Source organism: Oryx dammah, unplaced genomic scaffold, assembly GCF_014754425.2.
Source record: "Oryx dammah isolate SB20612 unplaced genomic scaffold, SCBI_Odam_1.1 HiC_scaffold_15, whole genome shotgun sequence".
Lineage (NCBI taxonomy): Eukaryota > Metazoa > Chordata > Mammalia > Artiodactyla > Bovidae > Oryx > Oryx dammah.
In genome coordinates, this window is record NW_024070199.1 from 16465675 (window position 1) to 16487129 (window position 21455).

The 21455-nt window shown below is 45.7% G+C and overlaps 1 protein-coding gene across 1 annotated transcript in view; it reads left to right on the forward strand.

The window, feature by feature from the left end:
- Window positions 1–21455, forward strand: part of LOC120874267 (teneurin-4) — a 327401-nt gene that overhangs the window by 113924 nt on the left and 192022 nt on the right. The window contains exons 6-7 of the mRNA XM_040255609.1: window positions 5610–5824; window positions 7754–7964. Coding sequence (XP_040111543.1) covers window positions 5610–5824; window positions 7754–7964 — 426 coding nt within the window. The remainder of the gene's footprint in view (window positions 1–5609; window positions 5825–7753; window positions 7965–21455) is intronic.

Genomic DNA, 21455 nt, shown 5'->3' on the forward strand with positions numbered 1-21455 from the left:
AAAGCCAGTCTTCTCCTTTATAAAGATTTTAAGACTTAAGACATTGAATAACCTACACTTGCTTTGCACCTTAATAGGATATGGAGGGAGCATGGATGGGGTCATGGGAAGAACTCTGGGTTGGGAGTCTAGAACCCTGAGTTCAAGTTCAGCTGCTGCCACTCGTGATGCCCTTAAGCAAATCCCTTGAAAGACTTTCTCAGCTTCATATTCCTCCTCATTAAAAGGAGGTGATTGATCTATATTATCTCTAAGGTCCGTTCTAATTCACAAGCTCTACATGCAAAATTAGTAATAGAATCATCACATGATTAACCAGATTCTTCTTTAGAAATTTTTTCAGGTTGGCCCTGTCCATGGTCCTGCCTGTTGCCTTGTATTCCCATGTCAGCTTACAGTGTCAGATGCCATAAGTGAATACGTAAATGACAACTGTCTTTAGTATCAACAACTGCAGATTTAAGATATGTGTAACCCTCAAAGATCTCATTTAGAAAAATGTGAATTTTCTGTATGATCTCTATCAAACTTTCTTTAAACAGGACCTGGGTCTATCTAAAATCTCCCACTCTAATGAAATTAGTTTGTGGATTGCTTGGATTTTGCTTTGTTTTTCCTAAGGAGCAGGAGGTGCAGATAAGAGATAAAATTGCACCAGTTTATTGGTTTACTCTCATTGGAATATTTTTGCTTAAAGGGATTATCTGTCACTACTAATACAATTGGAAATCCTGTTTACAAACCCCCAAAACGCAGTGTAATGCTGTAAAGTGGTCAGCGTTGAAAGCAATTACTGTGATAAAAGAATATATCCGTCTGGAGAAACAGAGGACAAAGCTTCCCAGAGTTTATATGAGACTGTCACAGCATTCTTAATTTCTTTTGCCTTGGTCAAAGCAGTGTCTACTCAGTTTGTGTTTTTAACTGTGATGTTAAAAATCTCATTCCTTAGACATATCTCAAGGGAGAAAACTTCTAACCCTGATGTGAGCACACATTTCCTGTCCTTTGAGGGTATCAGAGAAGAGAGCTGATTCCAGAATGAAGCTTAGAGCCCCATTGCACAGTGATTAGGGGAAGTAGTGTGGTAGAAAGAGGACAGATGGGCCATGGAGCCAGACAGTCCATCGTTTGCGTCCTGGTCCGGCCATTTATTGGCTCTGCCACTCCATTTCCTTTGGCCTTAGTTTCCTCATCTGTGGAACAAGGATGCCTCATACCTATCTTTCCAAAGACTGGTTATGAGGAAGTATTCAATAAACATGAGTTCCTTTTCTTCTTATTCATTTAAATCCCAAGCCATTCCACGTCTGTCATTAGAAATCTCAGAATTCCAGACTAATTAATATTCTCTCCTCAAAGAGTCTACAGAGTTTGGGGCATTCTTGAATATTTTTAAAGGGTGTGTATTTTTTAATTATACAAATGAAGTATATGATGAACCCAGTATTTTAAAGGCTCATCATGTCTCTGAGAATAACATCAAACTGCAATGTATCCTGTATTTTCAAAGTGGCTATAACCATTTCAGAGCTGTCATGGGATGGAAACCAAATACAGCAGCTTTCTGAAGTAAAACCACAAGAACTTATGTTATGCATTAATGGAGAAAGGGGGAAAAGCACTGAATAAACAAACATTTCTGATGGTTTAATTGGTGGGCTAGGTTAGCATTTTCTTCTTTCTGCAATGAAATCAAAATTGCCCATCAGTTTGAACCATGCAAATTGCTACATACAGGCTCAGCTGGGCTCTCAGCTTATTTTGATAACCAAATAAATTTCAAACAGTTGCTAAGGAAACTAAAGAATTCTTTGTGCGAGTTATTGCATTGAAAAGAACCAAAAAAGGTAGAGGGAGGGGGAGAATATTGGTTGGTTAGGAATTTAGACCCTATATGGATAAATCTCAGTTCAAGAAAATAAAGACTGTGAATTTGGGAAGTGCATTGGATCTTAGTTCTTCCACCTCTCCCTTATTTTTGACTGAGCTAGCCAATCATTTCAGCAGTTTGTCAAGAAAATTCTTTTAGACACAATTATGTATTTCCAGAGCGTTTCTCTGGGAAGCCTGAATCTGTATGTCTTTGTAAAGAAAAGGACTGTTACCAGTAGAATCTGCCTTGTGAAGCCTAATCGTGCTGTTGGGGGTCCCTAATTCTGAGTTAAGCTCTTTGTACTTTGTTAAGCCTCTGGGGCACTCACTCATTGTATAGTGTCCTTAGGAATGTTTTGAGATACTGTTTCCCTTTAATTTTGGGGTCTATGTGTGGATCCTAGTTCATAAAAACTGTCAATTTTTTGTATCCCAGGATGGCAGGACGTGCTCCAGTGGGCCTTGGATCTTCCTGGTCTAGCCTTGGTATCTAGCCTTCTAGGACTATGAATTAAATCAGATCTTTACTCTTAAAGAGGGTTAATGTACTCTGCTACCATTGAAAAGACCTTTGAAGAGTTTTAATTAATAATTTATTAATTTGATGTTCTGAGAAGCCATATTCTAATAAATAAAGAGGCACCCCAAATGGCTTCATCTCTAAATGGTTTCTTTCGCATTCTGAGCCTCAGTATATACATTTTATTAATGTGAGGATTAAATATACCAATATATGTAAAAATGCCCAGTACCTAGTTGGAATTTAATGAATGATAGATAATACCATTAGTACTGCTACCTCTATCTTTATTGTTATTGCTACTATTATTGTGTTCCAGAATGTAGGTACGGATAAAGAGTTATATACACAGGACTTTTCACCTCCACCTGCCTCTACCCTCTGCCCCCTCTCCCTACTCCACCACTGGTGGGTATTGCCATGTCGTGGAATATTTTCTATCCTGGTTTTCACATATTGGTGCTCAGAATTAAGACTGAAGACTCTTAGGTTATAAGATCTGGAGAGAGAAAGACAGTAAGGGTTTTTGAAAGACAGAAGAGGATGAAGGTGGTTTTACTCTGACTTAGCCCAGCCAGTGTCATGCCTCTTTGCCTCCAGCCACAGGTACTTGGCAGGCTCCAGGTCCCTCCTCCTAGAAACTTTCATCTCATCCTTAGTCAATGTGGGGACCACTGGGGACCGATGGGAAAGAATGATAAAGGTTAAATTCCAAGATGGGCACGGTCTTTCCCCTCTCAAACTTTTCCTTAAAAGACTAGGGCCATGGCCCCTTCCCTAAGGATCTGGACAGGGCGACTTCTAGGACAAGCCTCACTTGTGAACCTAAGCTCCAGATCCTAAGCTCCATCATATAAACTGCATGAAAATAAGCTCAAGACTCCTAATTCCTAATTCTTTCAGTCAAGAAAGTCAAGGTCCTGGTGGGGTGCTGTGCCCTAGACCAGAACTTACTGTTTTTATATCATGGTATACACACCAAATATAAATTTTGTAATTTTTTTCCCCCATTTTTTCCAGCTTTGGTGAAATAGTTGAGTGCTAGAAAAGACTATTCCCTTTTGGCCACTCCTTTGGGGGTAAGAGCCAATTTATGTATGCCTCTTGGGCCTGCAGACCTCTGGAGAGTCTCTGGACTTGACCTCTGCCCTGTGACACTAAAAGCTTGGCTAATTCAATAGCTGTCTCTGAAAAACTTGCTCACTGGAGGGGAAATGAACAGTACAGGACTCTCCAACAGCATGCCGAAAAGTGGGGGAAGTTTTCATTATTTATTCTCAGACATAGGAATTATGTGACTGCAGACAATTCTCAAATCCCATCAGCTCTGACTCCCACCCACTCACAAGAAGATGAGGTCTTGGAATTAGGAGTCTCCAGCTTATTTTTATGCAGTTTCTAGGAGTGAAAAACTCAGAACTCATCCTGCTTTTGTGTCTTAACTCCCTCTAGTTCTCCTTCCCTAACAGAATTATAGGCTGAAGGGTAAACTGTTTTTCTACCTGGACTATAGAAGGATTGTGGAATTAGGAACCTCAAAGTCAGATAAGGAAGAGTGTGAAAATGATTCTCTGCCATCTTAATGCTTTGTGAATTTGGCTTCTGTCTTCGAACTTTGAACCACAGTGTCGTGGTTTGTGTGTATCTGCATTTTCAAGGTAAAAGTCTGGGGCACATTCCTTCCATAAAGGAATTAAATGCAAGCTCTTTCCCATGCTAATGACAGTATACCAGTAGTGCTTTTATTGAGAGCGTGCGTTTTAACTTTTCTGTTGGCATATTTTTAATTAAAATAACATTTAACGGTTTGAAGCTAAAAACCTGATGTTTCTGCCTAGGAGTTTATAAGGGAATGATAACATATGGAGAAGTTTAACATATAAAATTGAATTTTATTATTTAAAACAGTAAAATATTTTATGACTACAACAATGCCCTGCCAAGCTCCATTTCGGCATCAAATGTGCTTTGTAAGGAATCTTACAAAGCTAGGGGAGGAAAAAAAGACACTTTAATTTTTTATTCCCCAAATGCTTTTTATAAAAAGTTCCCACAAATGTGTTTTCTTTACAGATGGATTCTTGGTCTTGAAAGTGCCTCTTCCAGCATCTCTAGCAACACAACAAACCTTGAAACTAGGATACCCGGGGGTGCTTTTTGATGACAAATAAGATGGAACCCGTTGACTTGATTTTGGCTTGTTCTTGTCCTAAGGGTGGTCTTCTAATGCCCCTGTTCTCCCCTCCTGCCCCCTGCCAACTCCTCGGAGGGCTGATGTCTGGCAGGAAGTTAGGGTTTATATTTTTCGTGTATGAGTGTGTTTAATTACTATGTAGAGGAAGTTTGATAAGCAGCCTTCCTTCCTGGCACTTGAGGTGCCCCCAGAAAGCTGTCACTCTCCTGATTGGTGACAGAATTGGGCGAGAGATCTTATTCTCAACCAGCCCCTACTCCTGTAGCCTGCAGGGTTGGTGGCCTGGGTTGAAATCCAAGTATGTCAAAAGTTTTGTGCCTAACCTTGAAAAATCTCCCCAGCTTTACCCACCTTAAGCACAACGATACTCATTGCCCTACATCCCAGACAAAGAAGCGTTTTTCAGAAGTGTTTTCTCTGTTCAGATGTACCCTCTTCCTCATTCCCCCCGATCCCTACCCCTGCTCCCAACACAAACCCTCATCCACATGTCTGAGCCCCAGAATTGGACTCCCAGATCCTAGTGAACTTGAAAAATATCTGACTCCGCTCAGATCATGCTTCCCACTGCTAGGGAAACCATTCTAAGCTGAAAAATGAATAGCGCCTTATTCCCTCTATCTTTTCTTTTTTAGCATGCATGCTTTTACACACACACGGGTGCACAGACGCACAGAATTATTCTCATGTGACTGCAAGTGATTATTTTTAGGATCAAAATATATCTTAACAAGCTCTAGAATTATGCAGTAAACAGATGGCCCTTGGGGAGGACCCATTCTGCTTTGGAAGAATGCATATTTTTAGCAGAACAATTTGAGCATCATTGGGGAAAAAAAAGTTCTGGACATTCTAACTCCTCAATGGGGGAGTCTAGGGCAGGGAGTGGGCTGGCCCTGGAATGTTGCAGAGAAGAGGTGGGAGGCAGAGGAGAGCCCTGCTTGTTCAGATACTCTGATCCCTGGTTTCACTTGTGGCTAACGGTGATGTTTTTGTCTTCCCTTCCCCATGTCTTGGTAGGAAAGCCCAGTAGTTTCTTTCCAGAGGACAGTTTTATAGACTCTGGAGAAATCGACGTGGGGAGACGGGCTTCCCAGAAGATTCCTCCTGGCACTTTCTGGAGATCTCAGGTGTTCATAGACCATCCTGTGCATCTGAAATTCAATGTGTCTCTGGGAAAGGCGGCTCTGGTTGGCATTTATGGCAGAAAAGGCCTTCCTCCTTCACACACACAGGTAACCAGAACCCTATATCCCCTTCTCCTCTCCAGGGGCTCCCACCTCAGATCTTAACCAAAGTCCAGAAACCTGATGCTGAAACCGGGGTCCTTGAGCTTGGAGGGAGCTTCACATACTTTATAGTCCATTCATCCATTTGCCCTGTCTCAGATCCTACCTTTCAGATGAGTAGGGTTGTATCCTTGGAGCTTTTTAAGAGGAAGGAATTGTAGGGAATCTCTCAATAGCCTTTTTACTAGTACCCAGTCTCCTAAGTTAAATCATCCAGGAAATGCAGTCTAGAGAACAAAGCATGCACGTTGGAGTCAAACGGACCTGGGTTTGAATCCTCTCGTTATCAGCTGTGTAACATGAAGCCTGTAACATCCTCTCAGAGCAGGCTTCCTAGTCTAGCAGATGCTGATAACAGTGCTCACTGTGCAGGGCTGCTGTGAACAGTGGAGAACCACATCTAGAAGACAGCTAGTGCAGGACCCTATCTCAGAATAAAGGTTCCTCTCCTCATCTCTTGCATCCCTTCTCTCCTTCAGGGTTTCACATTTACCCGGACACATGTGCACCAGAAAAAGTTTAAAACTCAAGCAGGATGACTGACACTTTGCCAGTCATGATGGGTGAAAAGCAGGCTTGTGTGAGGTCCTCCGTGCCCTGGGCTTGGAGTAACATGAATCACAGGCATCCATCAGACATCTCTGGCCAAATGTAGTCTTTGTGACCCCCAGCAGGTACTTAATTTCTAGGTAAAAGCAAGATAGAGACATTTGCTAAGGTTGGAATTGCAGAATAGTAGAGAGAGCCTGGACCCCTGATTTCTTTATTTATTGGTCCTTTATTTACTGGTCTTTATTTCCTGTCCCTAGACATTGTCACATGAGACAGGATAAATACCCTTTTTTTTTTCCTTAAAAGACAGGTAGACAGTTGCTCGGTTTGCTCACCAGTAGAGAAGGCGATGATACCCCACTCCAGTACTCTTGCCTGGAAAATCCCATGGATGGAGGAGCCTGGTGGGCTGCAGTCCATGGGGTTGTGAAGAGTCAGACACAACTGAGCAACTTCACTTTGACTTTTTACTTTCATGCATTGGAAAAGGAAATGACAACCCACTCCAGTGTTCTTGCCTGGAGAATCCCAGGGATGGGGGAGCCTAGTGGGCTGCCATCTATGGGGTCACACAGAGTCGGACACGACTGAAGTGACTTAGCAGCAGCAGCAGGACTTCACCACCTGCCTGTTGTTAGCACACGTGACTGTCTTCCCTCGAGTCTCTCATGCTAGCAGGCTTGGATCAATTGGAAATTGTATTATTTGACACAGCATGTGATTATTGATGGAGTTTTGCACTAATCCAGTTTAGTTTCCCTAAAACTGAGCCCTGAAACTGGACCACTGAGAAAGGATCATTGACAAAGGGAAGATAGATATAAATCAAATTTTCCTTTGCACTTGACTGACATTTAAGGCACACCCAGTGAGTGCTCCGGGCCCCATCCTAGATCCCCAGGATTCCCTCCCGCCATCACCTGCGTGGAGTCGGAGGAGTTCAGTCATAAAGTGACTGGGTTTCTAATCATGTGTCCATCAGAAAAGCATAGCTAAAAAAAAAAAAAAAAATAGCATGGCTGTCCTGATTGATGTAAAGGTGTAGAGTCAACCAAAGGAAGACTCTCCACACCCCAAATTATAGCCAACTGACACTTAAAAATAATCTACTAATTGTGCTGCACTCACCAGCGGATCAGGAGAGTCCCACCTTGCAAAACGGGGTCTGGGAAGGAGGTGGAGTGGGTTGGTCAACCTCTGCATCGCTTTGGCCTCTCTCGCCTGTTTCATCTGTGTCTCCCTGCGCCCTCCCTGGGAGAAGCCTGAAGAACAGCATGGTGGTGAAGCAGGCCCACAGCTAATCATGCTCTCTTTGTGCTTCAGTTTGACTTTGTGGAGCTGCTGGATGGAAGGAGGCTCCTGACCCAGGAGGCACGGAGCCTGGAGGGACCCCAGCGCCAGTCTCGGGGAGCCGTCCCCCCTTCTAGCCACGAGACCGGCTTCATCCAGTATTTGGACTCAGGAATCTGGCACCTGGCTTTCTATAATGACGGGAAGGAGTCTGAAGTGGTTTCCTTTCTCACTACTGCCATCGGTAAGGAACCTCCGCCGCTCTGGGGTATGTGGGGTATTGTCTCTCTGGGTGAGGGGACACCAGGGGTCTTAGGGGTTGAAGCCGACAGCGGGATGTATACTGCCCAGGGCTGCAGAGGCCAGCTGGATCCAGCATGAGGCCATCTCGACCAGGCTTGCTGGACAAAGTGTAGGAGTGAGATGCGGGGAAGTGAAGGGAGACAGGAGGAGCTGTAAGGCCATGCAGGTGCCCAGTACTGCTGCCCACCACCTTTCCCTTCGATCTGTGGCCTGGTGTGCAGACCAGCCACTTCATTTAAACACCAAAGAGCGAAACTGACAAGGAGACAGGAATTCTTGTCACTTCCCTCCAACACCTATATCCATCCTTATAATCTATCTTGGTTCAAATCACTGATGTATTATTTGGATTTCTTTTATGTGTGATTTTGCTTGCTTGATTATTTTGCTTTTAGAGGCAACAACCCCTGGCAGATGAGAAAAAAAAAAAAGTAGATAAAGGCTTGGAGAGAGGCTGGGAATAGCCGTGCAAAGGGCTGGGTGAACAGTGTGCTCAGTCAGAGGGAGGTTTTGTTGAGAACTGAGACACTGAGATGCCCTGAACTCTGGTGGACAGTGGCCCCTGTGATTTAAGTGAGGTGTCAGCCCCGCCATGTCCCTTGCAGTGGAAGAGCTCTTGTTCAGAGCGAGCCCCTTGGCCACCCCAAAAGCCCGGGGGTGTCCCAGGAGCCTGGCATCCTGTTTTAAGGCATTTCTCTTCTGTACCCACGTGCTGTAAAGAATTTGTCTCCTCCACAATCCACCATGATGTGATATAAGACACGGTGGTCTCTGGTTCAGGTCGAAAACATTTCATCTGAGTTCATATAGAAGCTCACTGACATAGCCTGGAGATAAAAATCCCCTACAGGAAAATAAAACTTCCAGAAGACAAAACTCCGCTAACTAGAACGCTTGGTGTTGAATTTTCTGCTGAATGAAAACTTCTGTGAAGTTTTGAGTTCTCCTCAAAGCTCTGTCTCAGTCCTTGGCTGAGAGTCTATCTGATATAGGAAATGGAATTTGAATAAAAACCTCCGAATCTGGTCCTTAGTCCCTAAACTCTTGCAAGACCCTGGTTCTTCCATCTTCACAGCAGTAGCATTTTCAGGCCATTTTTCCTCTTATTTGCAGTTTTGCCCTTAGCATCAAGGCAGTGAATACCTTCCCATTAAATACAGTGAACAATGTATAAGATTCGACTGTGACCGCAGGCTCAACATTCTACCCTCTTGGCAAAACAAGGGAAGTGGGGCTGTGTTGCGTGAGCCCTGGGGTAAGAAATAAGACTTTGTGCTGTCCTCGTTTTCCACGTGTCTGCCCTAGCTGCTGGTCTCTGAGTACCCGGAGGGCAGGGACTTGGACGGAATCTTCTCCTTCCCTCAGCCCAGCCCACACAGCGGCATTACTCAGCTCATGAGGGAGTTGGGGTGGGCTTCCCTCAGGCTCCTATTGGGAGCTGCTCAGTTTTAGCAGCTTATGTGTTGTCGGTTTCCTCCGTTAATGCCTTCTTTCGAGGTGGAGTGGAAACTGTGTCACTTCTGAATCCCCACCACTAATTTGTGTTTCGACCCTGCACAAACTCCAGCCCCTGGTTCCCTGAGGTTCTGGAATTTGGAGGCTCCAGCCTGATGGTTAGTGGTGACCCAAAGCCTCCCAGCGCCCCTTTCCCCATCATGGGAGAGTCAGTCGTGGTCGGCTGTGGTCCTCACCATCAATTAGGCTGACGCTCGGCAGGGTCTGCCCGGCTCCAGACCCTGTTTCTTTTCTCTTTCTGGACTTGGTAGCTTCAGATCAGAGACATGATTTTCAAGTCATTAGCGGTCCCTAAGTTATGGCTTCATAGTCTCAGAGCCTAATTCCTCTTAGGCACAGCATCACGCTTGCTCAGAACTAAGGTCTCCTACAATCGGGATTCTGTATTTTTAATAACTGAGCACAAACATGAAAGGATATTAATACAACCCCCCAAAGAAAACTACTTTTAATTAGGAAGTGCCTCTCAGAGAAATAAAGCGTCTTACAGGTAGGTACCTTTGCCGACTCTTGGCTTGTCAGAGCTTGCTGACCTCTTTTGCCGTAATTAAGGAGACGGTCCTGCTTTTCCCTCTGGTTCTCCTGTTCTCACCTAAATGATGAAATCTTTCTTCACTTTCCTTAACCCTGTGATGCCTTTCAGAGCAGATAGGTGGTACCGTGCTTCTCAGAGTTTTGTGGAACCACCTGGCGTCTTGTTAGAATGCAGATTCTGCTTCAGTCAGTCTGGGTGGATGTTTAGAGTCTGGCTTTTTTTTTTTTTTCAATTGAAGCATAATTGCTTTACAATGCTGTGTTAGTTTCTACTGTACCACCAGTGCATCAGCTGCCTGTAGACATAGATCCTCTCCCTCCTGAGCCTCTCTCCCACCCCACCCCGCCCGTTTCGGTCACCGCAGGGCAGCGAGCTGAGCTCCCCGGTCGCCCAGCAGGACCCCAGCAGCGATCTGTTTTACACGTGGCAGTGTATCTACGTCACAGCTACTCTCTCAATTTGCCCCATGCTCCCCTCCCCCAAACTGCGTCTACATGTCCGTTTTCTGTGTCTGTGTCTCTGTTTCTGCTCTGGAAATAGGTCTGTATGTGGTAAGTTGCGTCAGTCGTGTCTGCCTCTGTGACTGGACTGTCGCCCAGCAGGCTCCTCTGTCCGTAGGGACTTTTCAGGCAAGAACCCTGGAGTGGGTTGCCATGCCCGCCTCCAGGGCATCTCCCTGACGCGAGGATCAAACCCACATCTCTTATGTCTCCTGCATTGGCAGGTGGGTTCTTTATCACTAGCGCCACCTGGGAAGTCCTGGCAATAGGTTCATCCGCACATTTCTCTGGATTCCACCTATATGCGTTAATATATGATACTTGTTTTTCTCTTTCTACCTTACCTCACTCTATACGACTGACTCTAGGTCCATTCACATCTCTACGGATGACCCCACTTTGTTCTTTTTGTGGCTGAGTAATACTCCATTGTGTATAGATAGCACGTCTTCTTTGTCCTTTCCTCTGTCGATGGACATTTATGTTGCTTCCATGTCCTGCCTGTTGTAAACAGTGCTGCAATAAACATTTGGGGTACAATGCCCCGTGAGATCCTGCTCATCTGTGGCCCACATTTTGAGTAACAAGGGGTTCCAGTATCTCATGGAGGGGATCTCAAATATTATTGTGCAAAGCAATCGCCTGGGAAGCAAGTCTAAAATTCAGATTCCTGGGCCTTCCCCTAGTGGGCCTGAGGCAGAGCCCAGGTGATCCTGATTCTGGTGGGCAGTCTGTCAACTTAGCTATGAAAACAAATACCTCCTGAGCTCTGCTTTCTCTTCCTTCCTTCTCCCGCTGATCCATGTTAGCTCTGCGAACGTAGCGTGTCACGTCGCTTCTCTGAGCCTCGTCTTCCTTATCTAGAAAGGGAAATGGTAATAGTGTTTGGCGGTCCCCACTGTGACGATTGGAGAAAGTGAATATACAGCGCCCAGTCCAGGCTTCTGTGCCTGGAAGTGGTTACCGTTCTCTCCCCCGCTGCTTTCCCAGGCCACCTTTCTCTTGCTGCCTTGCTGACCTGTCTGTCTTCCTTCAAGTTACAGTGATTGTTTAACAAATGCCTTTTCTTACTTTATTGCAGAAATAGACTGACTCCGATGTTGCTATTAATCCCTCTCTCCCTGAGAGTCCCTGGCGTTGAGTCTCTGCTGTCTGTGGTCGTTACCTGTGGGCTGTGAGTTGTAATTTGTCTTGGCAGTTTAATTAAAAGTTTAGGTCTTGTTTTAGTAAAGTCATTATGGTCCCAGTATACAATTGTAACTCTCAGGTTTGCTTAACCCACAGTCTGGAATACGACCCTCCCTTCATTACATGCTGAAGTGCAGAGCTAGAATTTAAGAAGATTTGAGATGTCAGAATCCAGAGTATTTATGTCTGTTTGTGATTAAGTAGCAGGAGAAATAATTGTGTTTAATTTAACAAATGGCTGTATTGTGTACGGTTTTGCTTTTCCCTCCATTTAATGCGATCCAGCTGATGATTTTATATTAGTTTATCTTTTGCCTTGAAAAAAATCTAAAAGCACTTTGCAAATTGTGTATACAAATGTATACACATGGAGACACGCTGTTGACAGAGGGCCCTCTGAACCGGATGTGTTTCTGTCTCTCACACAGCACACAAACACAAACCACCAAAACCAAGCAAGTTTTATAAGAAGACGTGGCAGCTGTTTTCAGAAAGACTGGCCTTTCGCTGCACGCAGAGATGGACAATTTGAAGGCAGTGTTTCTGCTTCTGTCTGGGAATAGGTAACCTTGCTGACCCCAAGTATTGAATGAAGTAGAAGGATTATTTGTTGTTGTTTAGTCGATAAGTCGTGTCCGACTGTTTGCGAACCCATGGACTATAGCCTGCCAGGCTCCTCTGTTCATGGGATTTCCCAGGCAAGAATATTGGAGTGGGTTGTCACTTCCTTCTCCAGGGGATCTTCCTGACCCAGGGATCGAACCCATGTCTCTTGCGTCTTCAGTATTGGCAGGCAGATTTTTTACCACTGAGCCACCTAGTAAGCCCAAGGGGATTATACCAGTAGCTATAATTCACCATCACCATTTTCACAGGACTTGAAATACTTTCTTGAAGCCCTGCAGTAACTCCATAAGGTGATTATTTTTATTTTCACCCCCTGTTGTAGATGAGGAAGTTGAGATTCAGGCATGTTAAGAGGAAAGCTAGGACTTGAATTTGTATCTGTCTCACTCCATAGCTCATGATCTTCCTTCTTTAGCCGTGTGCCTCTTTTCCAGGATCAAGCCCCCTTTTTTGGATATTACCCTTTTTTTCTGTCTGTTCACTCAATAGACATTTAGAGAACCCCTACTGTGTTTTGGGGACCATGCTTAGCTTTTTTCTGTATGTGAGAAAGAACCTCATGAGAACTTTAGACAATTTGCCTTTTGATCTCACCTTTACAGATGAAGAAATTGAATCTCAGAGAATTTGATTGACTTGCCCAAGGTTATTAAGGGCAGAGCCAGGATGGAAACTTGGTCTCTAAATCCTGTGTTCTCTCCATGATGCCATAGTGTCTTACTATTTGCTCTGATGCTATTAAATATTTTATTTCTATTTGTATTATATGGAATATAATTTCCCCTTTATTAACTCTGTCCCCTTTATATAACTTTCCCTTTATTATTTATAACTTCCCCTTATTAATATAAGTATGCATCTTAAATCAACACAGGAAGCTTTCTTGAAAAGTCATTAAAAAGACCATGGGAAAAAATCTCACAACATCCAAAACTTAAAAATTAAAAACACCTCTATATGCATTGCTTGCAACCCCAAGACACGACAAGTCAGTGTTGCAGGGCTTCAGGTCTCCAGAGAGCATCTTATCTTTTCACTCTGGTTGATGCTGAAGCATAAGAGGACAGATCACCCTGACGTTGTGACAGTGTGAGCCAAGTTGAAAAATAACAGAGCTGCCCAACAGTAGATTAAGAAACCCAGAGAAAAGAAATGAGAATCACTGTTAGACAATATGCTGCTGCTGCTGCTGCTGCTGCTAAGTCACTTCAGTCATGTCCGACTCTGTGCGACCCCATAGACGGCAGCCCACCAGGCTCCCCCGTCCCTGGGATTCTCCAGGCAAGAACACTGAAGTGGGTTGCCATTTCCTTCTCCAATGCATGAAAGTGAAAAGTGAAAGTGAAGTCGCTCAGTCGTGTCCGACTCTTTGCAACCCCATGGACTGCAGCCTACCAGGCTCCTCCATCCGTGGGATTTCCCAGGCAAGAGTACTGGAGTGGGGTGCCATTGCCTTCTCCAGTTAGACAGTATCGACCCTGGTAATTTATGAGAAACATGCCCTGGTCTTCCTGGTCTGAGGACATTCATGCTCCTTATAGAGGAGAGTCCTTTTGTTCAGGCCCAAGTAGCTGCTGTAAGTTGACCTATTCTGTGTCCAGGACTAGAAGCAAACGTTGCCCCCACTTCCTCCCTCTCTCTTTCCTACCTTCCTTTCTTCATCTAACAGTGATTGCGTTCCCAAATGATCACGTGCTTTCCCAAGGCGGAGATATAGAGAAAGTATGAAGCAGACCTGGTGCTTGCCTTTGACATCCTCACAGGCTAGTGAGTGAGGCTGAGTGAGGCTGAGTGGAAGGCAAAGCTGCCTACATATTGCTTTGGCCAAAAAGTTTGTTCAGGTTTTTCTGGAAGATGGTATGGAAAACCCGAACGAACTTTTTGGCCAACCTAGTACCTGAGGAGGGAAAAAGACTTGGTTCAGTCTCTTTACAGCATCCTAGGCAGCAAGGACTTTCTTATTAAAAAGAGCTTCCGAGCCCTTTGCATGACGCCTTCAGCGGGCTGGCCAGGAGGTCCAGAGTGGTTGCAGCCAGATCTGGACACTACAGCTGCTCATATTCTCATTTGACCAGCATTTGCTGGTTTGTCTTTTACATGCCATGTCCTGAGCAGGCATTGGTGTCCATGGTATATTAAATAGCCATGCTTCTTAGCCTCTGGAGTTTACAGACCTGCTTGAGACACTGTGATGTAGACTCTTAAGTTTAATTTCAACCATCCAATATACATCTAAATATATAATTTGTTTTTGTTGTTTAGTCATCAAGACATGTTTGACTCCTTATGACCCCATGGACTGTAGCCCACCAGGTTCCTCTGTCCATGGGATTTCCCAGGCAAGAATACTGGAGTGGGTTGCCATTTGTAAATGGTAAACATTCACTGTGGTAAAGAAGAGAAAAGAGTGCCCTAGGGAAACAAATAAGGGACCTCATTGAGATGGCTGGAGCAGGGGTGGAAAGTTGTTGTTTAGATAAAGGTTTGGGGAGAAAATAGACCCAGCAGAGAGGAAAGCATGTGCAGAGGCCCTGGGACAGAAACGAGCCAGGAGTTCAAGGAACTGTGATATGGTCACACGTGGGATGTGGATCAGATACCTGATACCTGAGATACTAGCAGGCAGGCTGTATGGGCATGTGAAGTTTCATTTTGTTTTGTATTTTAATTGATCCTAACAGTAGCGGGAAACCACTGTGGAACTGTGAGCTGGAGTGACCTAGTTTGATCTACATACTGGAAAGTTTCTCAAGCTGTACAACTGGGACTCCGGTTAGAAGGCTGTGTCCGAGGTCTCAGCAGAGGCTCAGGCTGGTCTGGACCAGGATGGAGGGCCTTGGAAATGGAGATAAATGAATCCTTTTGAGTTGTTTACCTGCTCTTAGAGATTATTGGCAGATCCCAGCTGGTAGGATACTGTCTCCTAAGAGAAAAGATTAAGGCAAGAAGAGAAAAGGGTTTAGGGATGGTCCGTTTTAGGAATGGACAGCCAGGAGAGCCAACCAGTCCATCCTAAAGGAAATCAGTCCTGAAAATTCATTGGAAGGACTGATGCTGAAGCTGAAGCTCCAACACTCTGGCCACCTGATGCGTATAGCCACCTCATTGGAAAAGACCCTGATTCCAGGAAAGATCAAGGGAAGAAATAGAAGGGGACCACAGAAGACGAGATGGTTGGATGGCATCACCGATTCAGTGGACATGAGTGTGAGCAAATTCCGGGAGATAGTGAATGACAGGGAAGCCTGGTGTGCTGCAGTCCATGTGGTCGCAGAGTTAGTCATGATGTAGCCAGTGAACAACAACGTTTTAGGCATGAGGACAGGCAGCTGGGGAAAAGTGACTGGGAGAAACACCGTGGCGAGGGCCAACAGAAAGAACTTAAGATATTTCCAGGCTCCTGCATGTCAGCATTTCAGCCTTCTTCCTCCACCCAGAGTCTCCGTTTCACTTTTGGTTTATGCTTCTGCCACTTTGGGATTCAGCTGGCAGGAGCCTCCACGAACCTCTTCTTTATCTAAATCATACTTTTAAAGGTAAGAAAACCAAGGCTTAGAGAAGTCACACGACTTGTCCCGGGTCACACAGCCACCAAGGGGCCAAGCCAAGATCGTAATGACAGTAGTCTGTTGACTGAGCCCTGGCTCCATGCCAGGCGCTGTACAGGATGCAATATCCGTTCCCAAACACCCTGGAAGTTAGAGGACATGCGTTTTCACGTTATAGATAAAGAAACCGAAGCTCAGAGATCTGATGCTATTTGCCAAGATCTCATAAGTAGGAAATAGAGCTGGGTTAGCAACCCAGAGCTCATGCTCTCTCTCTTACATTTTAGCAACCAGGTTTCTGGTGTGCGATGACATCTGTGTGTGTCCTTAAACGCTCTCATAGTCAGAGAACCATCAAGGTAGCTGTGGTCTTAGAGATCATGGCCTTCGCATCTCCTAGGCTCACAGGGAGCCTGCAGTGGGCTTACTGTCCAAGGCTACAGGGTTCTCATCTGCCTGGCCCTGAAAAATATCCTGATACTGTGCTCACTCCTGCTGAGGGAACCCCACTCCCATCCCCATTCAGGTGGGGTTTCCAATAGAAAATATTTTAACAGCAATGGTTTAATTTTTATATAACAGATGATTAATTTTTGTGTTCTGAGAGCTCTCCTTTCCCTCATTTGATAAAGGCAGCTGCTTCTCCCCATATTACCAGCTAGCTTTACCATTACAGAGCAGTGGCCTTAAGAGGGTTCTGACACCTGATACCCTTTTCTTTCACTTTTCGGGACAGCTGATAGGTGGGACATGATTAAATGCATTGCCTCCTGTTCTTTGGCACCCTCTGAGAAATAGCCCCCAACCAGGTCGACTGGACTTGGCATTGGTGTTAGGTAGCTGAGGTTGTCACTGTGGCTGGAGAGACGGTGTGGTCCAGAAAAAGGGCAGAGACTTCGGAGTGAAACAGACCTGGGTTTGAGTTCTGACTGCACTATCTATGAGCTGTCGGATGCTGGGTGCATCTGAGCCTCACCTGTTGTTAGTGATAAAACCCACTTTAGAGAGTCTGACAGTGATGTGAAGCTGGGTGATTCATTCCAAGTTCTCAGCACGTTTTTAAGTGTCTCTTAATTATTCAACATTTGCTGAACCTCAACTTGGTTAAGTGCTGGAGACTCATCAGTGAACAAAACAGAAGCTTTAGCCTTGAAGAGCCTGTAGTCCCCTGGGAGACCTGACCCTCTCATAAATAATTCCAACAGAATGTGGTCTGTGCCCACAGAGAGCTCTGGGCAAGCACCCATGGGGGCAGAGAGGTGGGCCGCTACCTCTCCCAGGGGTGCAGAAGGAAGTTGGAGGTATAAAGGACTTCCTGTGAGAAAAGTGCTTAGAGAGCTGCAAGGCAGTGTACAAATACTCAGTAATTTACCAACTTAGGCCTAGAGGAGAACTGAGAACCAGAAAGGTATTCTGAAGAGTTACTCAAGAATAATAATAATAAAGGAGAAATGGTAACCATCTCTGCTCAATGACAGACGTGGTCACTATAGAGCAGGCAGAAAACGACCACTATTAGCTTTTAGAGATGAGAAGAGAGAGCCTTTGAGCAGTGACTCACAGGACACAAAGCCAGGTCTTCTGAATCCAATCTGGAGACTTCTCCTGGAGCCCAGATGTGGGCACAGGTCCCTGAACAAGGCAGACCCTCACCAGAGGGTCAGTGAGTACCAAGTGAAAGGTCAAAGGTCACAGATACTCCCTATCGCCTAGAGCCTTCTTTTGCGGACATTAACTTCAGAACAGCTTGAAGGAAAGAAGGCACATCTGCCAGTTCAGGGGACTGCTAGGCACTTGACTGAAGAAAGTTCTTTCTGTTGGGGGAAATTCATGCCTTTCATGGCTGCTGGATTCAGTAAAAGAAAGTGAAAGTCGCTCAGTCGTCTCCGACTCTCTGCCACCCCATGGACTATCAGTTCAGTTCAGTCGCTCAGTCATGTCCAACTCTTTGCGACCCCATGAATCACAGCACGCCAGGCCTCCCTGTCCATCACCATCTCCCGGAGTTCACTCAGACTCAAGTCCATCGAGTCCGTGATGCCATCCAGCCACCTCATCCTCGGTCGTCCCCTTCTCCTCCTGCCCCCAATCCCTCTCAGCATCAGAGTCTTTTCCAATGAGTCAACTCTTCGCATGAGGTGGCCAAAGTACTGGAGCTTCAGCTTTAGCATCATTCCTTCCAAAGAAATCCCAGGGCTGATCTCCTTCAGAATGGACTGGTTGGATCTCCTTGTAGTCCCAGGGACTCTCAAGAGTCTTTTCTAACACCACAGCTCAAAAGCATCAATTCTTCGGCGCTCAGCCCTCTTCACAGTCCAACTCTCACATCCATACATGACCACAGGAAAAACCATAGCCTTGACTAGACGGACCTTAGTCAGCAAAGTAATGTCTCTACTTTTGAATATACTATCTAGGTTGGTCATAACTTTTCTTCCAAGGAGGAAGCATCTTTTAATTTCATGGCTGCAGTCAGCAACTCTAAAATGGGTTCAAGTCTGCAGCCTTTCTGTGCCGGAACTATTGCAGCTCAAAAATGCAAATGTGGGTTTCAGAACATTCCAATGCATTAACTGCTATTTCATTTTTTGAATAATTTTTAAATTTTTGGTTGCACTGCATCTTCATTGCTGCACGGACTTTCTCTAGTTGCTACAAGTAGGGGCTACTCTTTCTTGAGATGCTTGGGCTTCTCATTTCTGTGGTCTCTCTTGTTGGTGGAACACAAGCTCTAGGTGTACGGGCTTCAGTAGTTGGAGCTCACAGGCCTAGTTGTTCCTAGACATGCACAATCTTCCCAGGCCAGGAATCAAACCCATGTCGCCTACATTGGCAGGCAGACTGTTACCCACTGTACCACCAGGGAAGTCTAACCTGTTTGTTACTTGCTCTGATAAGTTCTGTCTTCTGATTCAGTAGTGAAAGAGAAAGTGAAGTCGCTCAGTCATGTCTGACTCTTTGCGACCCCATAGACTGTAGCCTACCAGGCTCCTCTGTCCATGGGATTTTCCAGGCGATAGTACTGGAGTGGATTGCCATTTCCTTCTCCAGGGGATCTTCCCAACCCAGGGCTCGAACCTGGGTCTCCCGCATTGTAGACAGACACTTTACCATCTGAGCCACCAGGGAAGTCCCTGATTCAGTAGCTGCTGCTGCTGCGAAGCCGCTTCAGTCGTGTCCGACTCTTTGCAACCCCATAGATGGCAGCCCACCAGGCTCCGCCGTCCCTGGAATTCTTCAGGCAAGAACACTGGAGTGGGTTGCCATTTCCTTCTCCAATGCATGAAAGTGAAAAGTGAAAGTGAAGTTACTGAGTCGTGTCCAACTCTCGGCGACCCCATGGACTGCAGCCCACCAGGCTCCTCCGTCCATGGGATTTTCCAGGCAAGAGTACTGGAGAGTAGGGAGCCTCTCAAATGTCACATTCTAGATTCAAGTTTTGTCAGTCTTTACAAATTCCTTCCTGCCTCTCTGAAACTACTTGGCAAAACTCATGTTAACAGCTACTGTTTTTCCACTGCATAGTATATCAAAGTATCATCCTGGATGTTTTAGATACACTGTTTCAGACCCTTTACAACAGGTATTTGTAAAAAATGCAAAGTAGGTATTTTTTCTCCAGAGAAAAGTGAGATTCATCATGTTTAGATGACTAGGCAGAAGTTTCATACCCAGTCAGCGAAAGAGCGAGGGTTTGAATCCAGGTCTCTCTGGCTGCAGTGCCTACGCTTTTCCTCTTGTTCTTTGTCACTCAGGCCTTTGTTGTGAGAGTGCCTGGTGTATGCACTGGAGGTGGGTAGAGGGCATGGATGGGATGGTGCCTGGAGCCTCGAAAATGAGTTCAGGGCCAACCTGGCAAGAACTTTTTAGGCAGGTTTGAAAGTCTGGTTTTTGAAGGCAGTGAGGAGCACAAGATAGTTTGTAAGCAAAGATGTAACTTGATTTGTGTCATGGAACCATCTCTTTGGCAGTGGTATATACAAATGGGTTACTTTCTCAGGCTAAAGTAGGGAGACCAAGTGGAAGACTGTTTCAGTATCCAGTACAGACAGTTAGATGAGAGAGGAGGGCCTGAACTGGGCCAAATGCCTCTGTATTACATAAAAGAAAGGATATATTAAGGGACCTTATGGACTAGTTTTCTTGACTACTTTACTGTCAGGGAGAGGCAGGAAGTGTCAGCCTTGGAGAATAGGTACCTAGTGATACCATCCGTTAAATTAGGAAATAAGAAGGGGACGTGGGCTTGTTGGGAGAAGGAAGTGGGAAGATGGTCAGTGCACAGTAGATTGGAGCTGCTCATAGAATTTCCAAGCGGGGGTCAGTTTTCAGTTGGCCAGTGGTCAGATGAATAAATAGGCGTTAACTTGGGGCAGCCCTGACCCAGAAACAGGGACCCAACAGGTGCCTTGGTGTGGATATGAGAAGGCAGAGGCATGAGGAGAAGAGAGTTTAGCATGGAACCCCATCACTGAGCGGGTGGGTGGTGGAGAGAGACACAGAGATTTCCCTTCAAGAAAAGTTGGGGAGCTGATGACAGCAAACCGGTCCCTTGGGGGTCACTGGCAACTTCAGTGGGAGCGCTTCCACCCCCGTGCAGGTAGAAGCAGGGTCACCGCGAGTTCAGGAGCGAGCGGCGTGGAGGAGAAACGACCTCTTCTAGACAGAGCGGGGGACGGAGACGGAGGGGAGTAACCTGAGGAGGAGGCAGGTTCAAGGCAAGGTTTACACAAGGCGGGGGGAGCCCTGCACGTGTTGTCAGCTGCGGGAAAGGAGCCAGGGGAGAAGGTGGGAGGCCCAGGAGAGAGGGGAGATGAGGAAGGAAGGAAGGGGGGCAGGAGGCACCACCGAGCAGACAGCAGACGCAGGAGGCTCGTCCGGGGACGGCCGGAGAAACGCCTCTTCCGGTGGGAAGGAGAGGGCAGTGAAGATAAGACGAGGTGGAGCCCAGGCTGGAGGTGGAGCGGAGTGGAGGGCAGGGCGGGAAGCCTTCTCCCGCCTGCCCAGTGTGTGTTCCGTTCCATGCCAACGCAGCCTCGAGGCGGCACTGCATCAAATCAGCTCTATTGTATCACAGAGCAGGAACGAGGGGGGAACGTGGCTTAGTGGTTAGACTTCGGATCTGAAGCCACACAGCTGAAAGCCACACAGTTAGCAGTGTGACCATGGGCAGGATTCATAACCCATCAGTGCCTCAGTTTCCTTATCTGAAAAACGATGATAATGTTAATACCCACTAATACTCTCAGAAGAAACAGAATTAATATTTGTTAAATACCAAGAACAGGGTGTGCCTCATTATCCGTGCTATACAAGGGTATGTCATTGTTACTGGCAATAATAGTCACTAATAGTTTTCAGTGCTTACAGGGTTCCGGGAGGGAGATAAGTGTGGTACATGCATTATCTAACTTAAATTTTGTGACAATCCCAGGGAAGCAGGAGAAATTATTTGCTTTACATAGATGAAGAAATAAGGTCCAGAGAAGTTGCCCACAGTCACACAAGGAGTAAGGGCA